This window comes from Vombatus ursinus, unplaced genomic scaffold, assembly GCF_900497805.2.
Source record: "Vombatus ursinus unplaced genomic scaffold, bare-nosed wombat genome assembly UNPS02014959.1, whole genome shotgun sequence".
Lineage (NCBI taxonomy): Eukaryota > Metazoa > Chordata > Mammalia > Diprotodontia > Vombatidae > Vombatus > Vombatus ursinus.
The window spans coordinates 5,403,879-5,416,856 of record NW_020954737.1 but is presented as its reverse complement, the minus strand read 5'-3'; the positions used below and the strand labels follow the sequence as shown (position 1 = coordinate 5,416,856).

At 40.6% G+C, this 12,978-nt stretch overlaps 1 protein-coding gene across 1 annotated transcript in view; it reads right to left on the bottom strand.

The window, feature by feature from the left end:
• Positions 1-12,978, bottom strand: part of KALRN (kalirin RhoGEF kinase) — a 966,578-nt gene that overhangs the window by 606,623 nt on the left and 346,977 nt on the right. The window contains exon 5 of the mRNA XM_027845153.1: positions 5,809-6,321. Coding sequence (XP_027700954.1) covers positions 5,809-6,321 — 513 coding nt within the window. The remainder of the gene's footprint in view (positions 1-5,808; positions 6,322-12,978) is intronic.

Genomic DNA, 12,978 nt, shown 5'->3' with positions numbered 1-12,978 from the left:
TCCCCTTAATAAAAGGATTTGTTCTTAAAACTTGGATTGAGTCACAAGGCCGCACCCAAGGACCTAGAAGGCCACATGTGGCCCCAAGGTCATAGGTTCCCCACCCCTGGACTAGATGATCCCAAAGGTTCCTTCCAGTTCCAAATCCCATAATCTTAGTCTTTTAAACAGGGGAAGGAGAATTGAGTGAATGTTCTCTCTTCTTTGTTCCTCAGAAAGAGGAGTTTGAGGGAAAATCTTTATCTAGTCTAGTTTGCCACAGCACTGGGAGAGAGAAAAACAGAAGAGAGAGTCTGAAAATCCATCCCTGTTTTGAAAAATCTCAGAGGGCTGAGGTTTTTGACAAAGTTGGGGAGCTCAAGTCAATTCCAGGCATTTTATGGAGAAGAGCAGAATGGATCTCAGTAATTCTAGGGGTAGGGAGAGTGCCTTAAAAAAAAAAAACCACTTTAAATGTGTTTGGAACTTTAGATGGGGAAGTGGGATAGATAGATGAAATTATCTTCTGTATAATGGCATGGATCATTTTGGAAAAATAGACTTAGAAGGGGCTTATACAAAGGACAGACTATACAATTTTCAAGTTACTATGTGTTTTTGTGTTGCTAGGGCATTAAGAAAAGTATTGTATGTAAATTATAAGTTACCCTTGGTTAGCAGCTCCCAGCTAGGAAGCTGAAGAGAAGTTGGAGAGAAGGGAGGAGTGGTGAGGGAGACTCTTCTTTAAGAATAAAGTGTAAAATCACCTCCTTCAGGTTGGAGAGAACCTAGCACAAGGGAGTTTTACACCTTCATTATTGAGATGCTATACATGGCTATTCTTTCTTATTTTCTGTCTTGGTTAGAGAAAGGGTGAATTTTCACAATATGTACATGGGGGAAGGAGGAGAAGGAAGACAGCTAGGATGGGGTACCAGGGCTGAGCTCCTGAAGCTTCACATGCACTTGGCTTAGAGAAAAAGAAAATATTTAGGTGAAGCCTACATAACAATCAATGATAGTGGCATCAGACGACTAGGTGGTGTGGTAAAGTTGGACTTGGAATCAGAAAGCCTTGAGTTTGAATCCTGCCTCAATCATGTCCTAGTTGTGTGACCCTGGGGAAGTTACTTAATCTCCCTCAGCCTCATTTTCCTCATCTATAAAGTGGGGATAACAACAGCACCTACTTTACAGGGTTGTTGTAAGGATCAGATAAGATGGCCTATGGAAAGTGCTCTGTAAACCTTAAACCACCATATAAATGCTGGTAATTATTAATGTTAACAGAATAACATGTGAATATCCAAGTCAGGATATGTTTTGTGAGATTCATGGTGCAACAGGTTTTGAGGAATGTGAGAGGCCTATCCCTCCCTAAAAGGGGTGGAGTCTGCTTCTGGCCAGAAACCTCTAATCCTCTGGACTTTCTCTATAATAAACTTTCTTGATACTAAAAAAAAAAAAAAAGGAATATGAGAGTAAGTAATCATTCATCTAGAGCTAGTCCAGGCGTTCTTAACCTTTAATGTGTCGTGCACCCCTTTGTCAGTATGATGAAACCTATGGACCCCTTCTCAGGATAATGTTTTTAAATACTTTAAAGAGATGATAAATTTCCACTGGAGGTTAGCAAAAATAAAGATAAAATGTTTCTCATCCAAGTTCATGGACCCCCTGAAATCTAGTAGACCTTGATCTAATCTAGGGCTGGGGAACATGAGGCCTTGAGGACATACTGGCCTTCTAGGTCCTCAGGTGCGGCCTTTTGACCGAGTCCAAGTTTTACAGAACAAATCTTTTTATTAAGGGGATTTGTTCTGTGAAGTTTGGGTTCAGTCAAAGGGCTGCACTTGAGGACCTAGAGGACCACGTGTGGCCTTGAGGTCGCAGGATCCCCACCCCTGATTCTAATCCAATACCTGTTTAACAGATAAAGAAAATGAGGTCCATGGAGATTAAGGTATTTTTCTACTCTCACATAAGTAGTAAGCATTACAAGCAGGTTGTCTGACTCCAGAGGCACTATTCTATCTACTATACCATGCTGCTCTGAGCAGCTTATAAACCCTTCACTTTGATGGTATGTAGTTCTTCAACTACATTTGTTCTGTATAGCTGCTGAGCCTCAGAGAGAGGCAGTCAGGAGCTCATCTGGAATGTCCATATTGTCCACAGGTGTCTCTGTGTAGGTTTGTGGTAAGGTTCTGACCCCTGCCCTGCAGTCTGCACATGGAGGATATCAAAAGAAGGGATCTGGGAAACAAGGCCATGCCCCAGGAATTTGACTCCAAGTCATATATCTGCTCTTTGAAAACTGAGCTCAATCCCCTGTCCCTAGAGAAAGGGTTCCCAGTAGGAGGCACCAGAATGTGATGGAGAAAAACTCAAGGAATGGAATGTTAGAAATGGGGAAAAATACTGCACTTATCTCTCTAATTAGGGAAGAAAAAAAACATTCATAGAAAGGATCCCCTTTCATTAGTGAAAGCAAAGCCACCACTAGCTGATGAAAGCCATCCAGGGCACTGATGCTTTTCCACACATGTACATTTAAGGATAAGCTAAGAATTCAGGATGAATTATTTTTTAAAAGTTTATTCAAAACCTGAGCACAGTATTTAAATAGGAGGAAGTTTATATGAGTAATAATTACTTGAGACAAGAAATAATTTTTATAATGTTTTATTTTGACAATGAGTGTGTGTGTGTGTGTGTGTGTGTGTGCTTCAACTGACACCAGGCTGACTGGGAAGTCTGACTTTGACCAGATGAAACTAGATTGAGCCGGTTTTCCCATGTTTAGTTAGTTTTCTATTAGTGGAGTGGAGTGATGGAATTTTTGCCATGCTCACAGATTTCAGAGCTCTCTTTTGTTGTATTTTAATTGTGTGAACTTTGAGAAAAAATATTCCTGCAAGGGAATGTGCAAAAGTTGAAGCTACTAAAGAGCACACTTCAAGGACTATTAGAGATATTGCAGTGTCTGTTGGTGTGGGGAAGACAAGCATTTGAAAGATCATTCAAGCCCAAAGTGAGACAAGATCAGTTTCTCCAAAGCATAAAGGAAGTGCAGTCAAAAATGAAAGATAGTGGAAAGAACTTGCAAACTATTACCATGCAATAACCCAATTAATCCTCAGGAAAAAAAAAAAAAAGCAAAGGCCATCAGAAGGATCTGACAGCAGGACAGTGCTATTGATTCCTCCATAAAGCAGAGGCAGTGTCTTGGTGTTACAATAACAGTGAGATCAATTTTTTGTAAAGTTGCCAACTGTTGCTATGAAGAAAAGTGCTCTTTGTGGACAAAAGAATACAAAACTGGAGCACTGGAGATTGGGAAAAGGTTATTTTTACCAATGAAACTCAGGTTTTCATTCAAGGCCACTGTTAAAAGTCCATGTGAGACTATCCAATATGAGTTTCTTCTCCATTAGATTAAAAAATATCCACACAAAAATAGTTTTGAGGATTTTTTTTAACTTCCAACCAACCTATAAGTCTTGTCCCATTGAGGGAATGATAAACTCTGATAAATATATTAATATACTTAAAAGCAGGATTATTCTGGAATTATAGAAATTCACAAATGGAGGTGTAATACTGCAACTAACAACAGCCTTGTACCATCACATATATCACAAAAGGTTGAGAAATTTATCCAAGAAATAAAGATAAGTTTACATCAATGGCCTTTAATTAGCTTACCTGATTTAAAACTTATTGAAATCCTATTGGATATAGTTTCTAGACTTGGAAAAATAGACTTTCATCAAAGGTAGATGTAATATTCAATAATGAGTAGTTTCATGATGAAAAAATAAAGAATATACATTAAATCTTGCAAGGAAAATGTCAAATCACGGAAAACAAGTGATTTCAGCAAAAGGGGAATATATATTAAAAGTTTTTCCTTTAATGTAAAAAGTTGAAAGGCTTATTGTAAATCTTAGTAATTCACTCACCACTATGGAATTAGTGAAAAAATACCTATGCATTTCAGTTTTTCAGCCTTAGTTTTATAAGAATTGCATGCTATTTAATGTTTATTTTAGTTTTGATTTTTAAAAAGTAGTGGGAAAATGACCATGATTTAGATCTACTGCCAACTGGAAGCAGTATATTACAATTTAGGAAAAGTATGTAGGGGGGTGAGGATGGGGGCAAAACTCCCTTTTAAAGGCTGAACCTACAAACCAAAAAGTAATAAGATTACATCAAAGGGTAGCACAAGAGAAGATGAAGGGAAGGACTGAGTCATCGTTTGTCCATGGTGCTGCAAAGCATTCTCCCAATTACCAATCTTTAAGCTAGCCTGGGCCCAAAGCAAATTTTTACCAGTTTATAAAACTTTTATTAACATAAAGTTCTTAATAATTAAAAACTTATAAGCTCAAAAATCTTATCCTCCTCTCTATATCCTGTTCCTCTCATTCTCAACATCGTCATCCTCCTCCTCCTCCTTCTCCTCCTCCTCCCTGGGTCCTGGTTTCCATCCCCTATGGCAGATAATTTTTAGATATTTAACAATCTATAGCAATGGTTCTCAAATTTTTTTTAATCTTAAGATCCCTTTACACTCCTAAAAATTCTTTGAGGATCCTCCAAAGACTTTTTGTTTATGTGGATTATATCTAGCAAAACTTACTGTATTAGAAATTAGAGCATATTAGCATTATTGTGAGAATAATGTTGACATCACAGACCCCTTGAAAGGGTCTCAGAAACCTCCCCCCACTCCCTTAATGATACTTTGAGAACCAATGGTCCATAGTATAATCTGGGTTGAAAAACACTGCACTTCAGAACCAAGAGAATGTTGTACACAGTAATAGCAACATCGTGTGATGATCAGCTATGATAGACTTAGCTCTTCTCAGCAACACAATGATCCAAGACAATTCCAAAAGACTCACAATGGAAAATGCTGTCTACATTCAGAGGGGAAAAAAAAAAACTGTGGAATCTGAATGTAGATTGAAGTATATTATTTTCACTTTTTTTGGTTATTTTTTCTTTCTTGTGGATTTCCCCTTTTGTTTTGATTCTTCTTTCACAACATGACTAATGTGGAAATATGTTTAACATGATTGTACACGCATAACCTATGTCAGAGTGCTTGTTGTCTTGGGGATGGGGGAGTGAGAAAAATTTGGAACTCAAAATCTTACAAAAATGAATGTTTAAAACTATCTTTACATGTAACTGGAAAAAAATACTATTAGAGAGAAAAAAAAAAAAGAAAAACACTGCTCTTGAGGAATGAGCTGTTTGCTGGGATAAAAGAGACCTGAATTGTAGCCTTGCCTTCATGATAATTCTGTTGTGGGTCAGTAATAATTAATACTAATAATAGCATTATACATTAATATATAATATACATGCATGCATGCATACATATATGTATATATATGTATGTATACATATTTATATATGCACACACCTCATTTGATCCACATAATCCTGTGATATAGGGGCTATTATTGAGGTATTACTTTTCCAGAGTAAGCAGGATTAAGTGTTTGAGGTAGGATTCAAACTCAGGTCTTCCTGACCCCCCCCCCCCCCCCCCGCCCAAGTCCAGTGTTGTAGCATCTCTGAGTTTTAATTTTCTCATCTATAAAACAGAAAGAATCATTATTGAGAGGAGAGTCATATTGGCAACGTGTATATAAAAACATCTCAATGAATTAGGAGCAGCACGGAAATTTCAAAGACTCTTTGCGGCAAAGTCGAATCACAAGAAAGCAATGCTTCCTTAGCAGCAAAGCTATCACGAGTGCACGTGGCCACCCTGCCATGGCCACTTCTCCCCATCTCTCTCCTTACCTTCTCAGCATCCTGCTCAAAGAGCCGTAGCTGGAAGCACTGGTCCAGTTTGAGTTTGCGCACATGCCACATCTGGTGCAGGTGCTGCCGGGTGGAGTGCAATTTGTCCAGGAGGCTGGTGATCTTGGGGACGAGGCTCTGGAAGTCAGCGCTGCCTGGGATGCAGTTGCGTCCAGAGAAGCCATCACTGCAGCGAATGCGCTGAAGCAGCCGCTGCCCTTCCCTGTCCAACTCCTCCACAGGGGCCTTCAGCACCTTCTTCTTGAGCTGCGTGTGTTCATCAATAAGCCGCCGAGAGCCTTCCACATCCACCGGGAACTCCTTGCGGGCCAACATCTCCTGAAGGTCCTCAAGGCGGGACAGCAGATGAACAGCGCTGTTGAAGAACTCCTCCAGAGAGACCCGGAGGTCTATCCACTCATCATGGTTGTAATCTAGGGAGCCTTCAAATTCCTCTGTCAGCTGGGAGGGGTCCACCAGCTTGGCCAGACCTTCCACTGACACCATGCTTGTCTGGAGACATGCGGAGAGAGAGAGGCAGAATGATATAGACAGACCGATGCAAGAGCCAAGGGGAGGAGAGACGAGGCAAAGACAGTCGTAAGAACAATTCACGTTTAGATAGCGCCTCAAGGTTTGCGAAGGGCTACATGTACATCATCTCACTTGTGTGCTCCTTAAGAATAAGGACTCTGTGTGTATGTGTGTGTATGTGTGCAGTGTGGATGTGTGTGGATGGTGAGTGTGGATGTGTGTACATGTATGGTGTGCGGACATGAATGTGTGTGTGGTGTCTATGTGCATGTGTTTCCCTTTCTCAGAATCCCCAGCACAGTTCTTGGCAAATAGTAAGAATTTTGTGTTTGGTGACTGGTCCTCGCAGCACTCCCACCAAGTGGGCGCTATTATAATATTCATTTTGCAAATAAGAAAACTGAGGCCCCAAATGGTTGAATTAATTACCTGGGGTCACACAGCTAAGAAGTGTCTGGAATGGGATTACAACCAGGCCTCCAAGATTCCAAGTCCACTGGTTTACACTCTTACCTCTAAAATGGGATCTATATCCACATCCAGATAAAGAACTGATGGACTCTGAATGCAGACAGAAGCACACTTTTTTTCACTTCATTCTTTTTCTGTTTTTTTTTTCTTTTTGATCTGTTTCTCCTTTCACAACTGTGACTAAAATGGAAGTGTGTTTTACATGATAGCACATGTATAACCTATGTCAAACTGCCTACCATTTTTGGAAGAGGAGAGAGAAGAGAAAAATTTGGAACTCAAAATCTTATAAAAATTGTCTTCACATGTAACTGGGAAAAATAAAATATTATTTAAAAATGGGATATATAAAAAAAGAAGAAAGAAACAAAAGAAACAAGCAAAAAGGGCCAAGAGGATCTCAATCTATATTCATCTTTTGACTAGAAAGGAAGATGCCATCGGGGGATTGTGGGGACTTCTTGGTCCCAAAGCCAAATACAGTCAATTCTCTTTAGGTCAGTCAATCAACAAGCATTTTATCAAGTGTTAAGTGCCAGGCTCTGTGCTAAGCACTGGGGACACAAAGAAATGAAAACAAAAAGGAAATCAGCTCTGCCTTCAAGGAGCCTACATTCTAATGGGGGAGACAATGTGTAAATAACCAGGAAGGTATAGGAGATATACAGAGTAGACAGAGGGTCATCTGAAAAGTCACTTGGGATGTTGAGAGAGACTAGCAGACAAATTCCAAAGTTCTCAATCTAATTGTATCTTAACAAGTTTGAATATATCCCTCCCCCATCCCTCTCCCCTCCCCTCATCGGGCCAAAACAGTGAGGCTTCTATTAAGAAGAGCAGAAATGTGGATAAGCCCAGCTCCAGGGCCAACGTAGAGAGAAAGCTGGATTTGTAGTTCCTCAGAAGTGAATTCAAATTCTGGCTCTGCCATTCAATACTCATGTGACCTTGGACAAATCACTTAATTTATTAGTGCCTCCGTTTCCTCAACTATAAAATGTGGAGGTTGGACTGTTGTCCAGTCATGGACAGTTATATCCAACTCCTTGTGGTCCCATATTTGGGGTTTTCTTGGCAGAGATACTGGAATGGTTTGCCATTCCTTTCTCCAGCTCATTTTACACATGAGGAAACTGACACAAACAGGGTTAAGTGACTTGCCCAGGGTCACATAGCTAGCAAGTGTCTGATCCCAGATTCGAACTCAGGAAGATGAGTCTTCCTGACTTTATGCCTATCACTCTATCCACTGAGAGACCTAGTTGCCCCTGAAAGTTGAACTATATAACCTCAAACATACCTTCCATCTCTAAATCTAATTCTTCCTTACTGATTTTTATTAAACTCCAGATTTACTGGCCCAATTTAATATGAACATCTAAATAAAGTGAAGTAGATTCAAGGAAATCATAGCTACTTGAACTAGATGATTCCAGAAATCAAATCATCCATCCCTCTGCCTCAGGGCAGCGCACACCTTCTCTACATCCCTCCTAATCTATGAGATCCCCACCCTGGGAAATCAGATGCCCCTGACCTCTATTGCCTCTTTTCTGTTTTCCTTCTGTTTGCAAGAGGCAAAGTGATACTGTGACTAGAACCAGTGACTGAAATCCACAAAGGCCTGCTTTTCTTAGAGAACCTGTCTGCAGGTCTCAGGTTGTCTGGGTGCAGACTGGCGGTCACCCTCTCCCCATGAGAACCAGGCATCCTGAGACAGAAAGTTTCAAACAGCCCTGTAAATGCCCTGCATGCTGAGCCGGGGGCTGTACTCCCACTCCTTCCTTCCCTGCTTCAGTGAAGCTCCAGGCTGCTCCTCCTCCCCACAGCAAAGGAAATAGTTACTAAAGATACTCCCGAAGATTGCATCAGTAGCTTGAATCCTTAATATTGCAACTACTCTCCTGCTGTTTATTACATCACAGGGATTGGATGGGACAGCTAGGTGGCACAGTGGATGGAGCCCTGGGCCTGAAGTTAGGAAGACCTGAGTTCAAATCTGTCCTCAGACATTTACTTGCTTAGCTGTATGACCCTGGGCAAGTCATTTAAACTGGTTTGCCTCAGTTTCCTCATCTGTAAAATAACCCGTAGAAGGAAATGGCAAACTACTCAGTATCTTTGCCAAGAAAACCCCAGATGGGGTCATAAAGAGTCAGACATTGCCCATGACTGAACAACAACAGAGATTGGTCACCAGAGGATCAGAAACGATCTCTGCCCCCCCCCAAGTATACCAATAACACTTTGTTCATTGCTTTCCTAGACATTTATCATTTTCATTTTGTATTATACTCCTTGTATACCTGTATTATCTCCGTATGAGATAACAGCCAAGGTCACACAGGTAGTGTCTTACTTTTAACATGAAGACTTTCTTGACCCCAAAGCATTTTGTTCCCTCCTTCACTAACTACCTCGTATTTCTCAACTTGGTATTTAGTTTCTCTTTACTCTGTATATACTTATGTCTCCTCTGATTGATTGTAAACTTTAGAAGAGTTTGGATTGTTTCAATCTTTGGGTATTTTCAGCACCAGCACAGTGCCTGGCACTTAGTAGGTACTCAATATTTTTTTTTAATTAATTGAGGTCAGCAGCATTGTCTTAATCACCTTTATAAACCCTCCGCCCACCCCAGCACAGGTGTTGCTGAGAGATGGCTAGAGTGCTGGAATGGAAATCAAGAAAACCTGTGTTCAATCCTACCTCTAAAATTTCTTAGCTGTATCACATGGGCAAATCCCGTGAACTCTATGCTTCAGTTTCCTAATCCATAAAATAAGGGCATAAGCAGGGCTTGTTTTTTTTGGGACCAAAGCTATGATTTTATTGGAATGGGGGGGTCTGGACAAGCAGACACCGTTCTAGTCCGTTGGAATGTGAGCTCTTTGATGTCAGGGACCACATTTTCACCTTACTTGTTGATTGACCGATGTAAGCGAATAAGGTTCTGAAACTCATAGTCTTATGCAGAGTCGCCTAGGGCTTGAGGAGATTAAGTGACTCATCCAGGCTCACATAGCTAGTATATGTTAGAGGCAGGAATTTCACCCAGATCTTACTAACATTGAGACTGGCTCCCTATCCATTATACCAGACTTCCTTCTATTATACTTAATACTAATGTTATATGTGAAAGTATATGGTTCTCAGGAGAACATTGTACAGTGATGATCAACTGTGAAAGACTTACCTATTCTGATCAAGAAAATGATCCAAGACAATTCCAAAGAACTCATGGTGAAAAATGCTATTCCCCTACAGAGGGAGAAGTGATGAACTCTGAGTGCAGATTGAAGCATATTTTTCCACTTTATTTATTTTTCTTATTTTTTTTTCTTGTCTTTATCTTTCTATTGTGTGTTTTCTTTTACAACGTGGCTAATATGGAAATATGTATAACATGACTTCATATGTATAATCAATATTGTATTGTTTGCCTTCTCAAGGGGTGAGGGAGGGGCAGGAGAGAGGGAGACAATTTGGAACTCAAAATTTTAAAAAATGAATGCTAAAAATGTTTTAAAATGTAATTGGGAAATATTTAATGAAATAAAAATATATATTTTAAAGTGTATGGTTCTTTAAGGTATGCAAAGTGCTTTACATAGATTCTTGTTTAACTTCCTTCAAAGGAAATTCAAGGGAGATAGCATATACAAAGCATCATTGCAAACTTTTAAAGCCTTATATAACTATTCGCTGATTTTTTTTTATTCAGCAGCGACACAACAAAGGCTTGTGACCAGTTGCTGTGATCTGTTAGCCTAACTCTCATTACACCTTTTCAAGACTGCCTTCCATAGTTAAATCTGTATCAGCTGACAACTCCATATTAAATACATCTACCAAAGACTTCCCTAATATCTCACCGGGGCATGGATGTAATTTTGGTTTCTTGAAGGATATGATGGTGGAATACAAATCCTGGTTGGTCCCACCAAGCTCAGAAAGGTTCCAAATAAATGGACTGTGTGTCTTTCACCATGAGGATGGGTCTAGGGAATCAAAGGGAAGAATACTCAAAGGGTTGGCTACCACCTGATGAAATACTCTGCCAGTCCAAGGCACTAGACCAGCAATGGGGAACCTATGCCCTCAAGGCCCCATATGGCCCTCTAGGTCCTCAAGTACGGCCCTTTGACCAAATCTAAATTTCTCAGAACAAGTTTGGATTCGATCAAAGGGCCGTACTTGAGGACCTAGAGGGCCACATATGGCCTTGAAGCCGCAGGTTCCCCACCCCTGCACTAGACTAAACCAACTGCTAAGGCATAGAAGGGTTGCTACCTGCATCAGTAGAAGGACTATCCTTTGCTAAGGAAATCATAGATCCTTGACCTATAGAAGTATTAAGTAACCCTTTGCTTCATATACCCTCAACACTTAAAGATTCTGCTTGTTCTGTATTTTTTAAACATGTGCTAATGTTTTCTAAGGATCTGTTTTCCCCAATGGAATGTCAGCTCCTTGAGAGCAGGCACTATTTCATTTTTGACTTGGTATGCTAAGAAAGCCCCCAAAGAGTTGGACACAACTGAAATGACTCAACACAACACCAACGACGCCCAGCACCTGCCCAAAGGGCTTAGTAAAGGCTTGTTGATTGACTGGTTTGTTGGTTGATTGATTTTTCGCCCTCCTGCAGCATTTTCTCCTTTCCTGAGTGGGAGGTTGCCAGGTAGTCTTCCTTGAGAGTCTAGGACAGGCTTGCCCTAAGGAAAGGCCAGGTAGTTAAACCTTTTTATTAAGTTTCATGATTTACCAGAAAGGTCATCTCCAGTGTTTTTAGCTCATAAATTCCAGTCTAATGCCATAGATCTTGTTTGTACAAGCTGGAAGGAGCGGGGAGGTTAGGACAGAAGTCTCCTTCAGGGCTCCCATGTTTTACCTAAGGTGATTGATTGGGGGCTATGGGAAGGGGGCTCAATGATTTCTGCATGAAGTCACATAACCCATTGTTTTAGTTACACCTAGAGACAACAGCCATCATCCCACCAGAGTCAGCCTCAGCAGCGGAGAGCACAGTTCACATTTTCTTACTGCCCTTGGAGGATGGAAAGCTGCTGACAGATTAATAGCAGTTCTCAGAGCCTTTTGAAAAGAAAATGTACGTGAAAGCTCCTCTACCCACTGGTGAGAGAGGAAGGTCAAGAGGAGTCTAAGACCCAGAATTCTGAGAAAAGGGAATGTCCCAGAGTTAGAGGTGGAATAAACGCTTGATAAATTGACTTAAGTCGGCATGGCATTCATTCAAAATCCTCAGGGCCGACAGCAAGGGAGTCATGAGCCCTCTGGGGATAGTTATCTTTAGACAAAATTTTGACTCTTGAAGTCCCCCCCCCCCAACACTGTCTATAGTACACAGAGTACTACTGGAAGACCTGGGTTCAAATCCCACCTCTGACTCTTAACTAGTTGAGTGATCCTGGGCAAGTAACTATTTGCCTTGGTTTCTGAGCCTCGGTTTCCTCCTTCAAAAAACAGAAAAAATAGCACCTTCCCTCACAGGGTTATTGTGAAGATCTAATGAGGTAATATAATAAGTCATTTTCAAACCTTAAAAGCTGTATGTAAACATGAGCTGTTATTATTATGCCTAGCTCCTCCCCACTGAGCTAGGGACTCTTTCTACAAAACCTTTGTATGTTGTAATTCATGTAAGAAGACTAAAGGAAAAAAAAATGACACAATGGCCACAGAAATGTGAGGGAAAACAACATTAAAAGGCATCAGAATTCAGATCAGGGTGGTAATTGATCTTGAATCCAGAGGCATGAAAGTGAAACTTTCTCTTTTCAGCAGAGAGATGGTGGACTTTGGGTTTAGAATGTGGTATGCATCATTAGATAGAGTTAAGATGTTGGTTTGGTTTTTATGAGTATACTTCTTTGTTAAAGGGGAAGGGGTGTGTAGAAGGGAGGGAGGGAGAAAGGGAGGGTAGGAGGAAGGGAGAAAGGGAGGGTAGGGGGAAGGGAGAAAGAAAGGAAGGAAGGAAGGAAGAGAAAGGAAAGATGGAAAAGAGAAAGAAAGGCAGGAAGAAAGGAAGGAGAGAGAGAGAGAGAGAGAGAGAGAGATTTAAAGGACTGATGAGAAGGAAAGAGGTCAAGTAGAATTGGGGCCAAGGTGCTATGGAAAGGACAAGAAAAACCATAAACACTA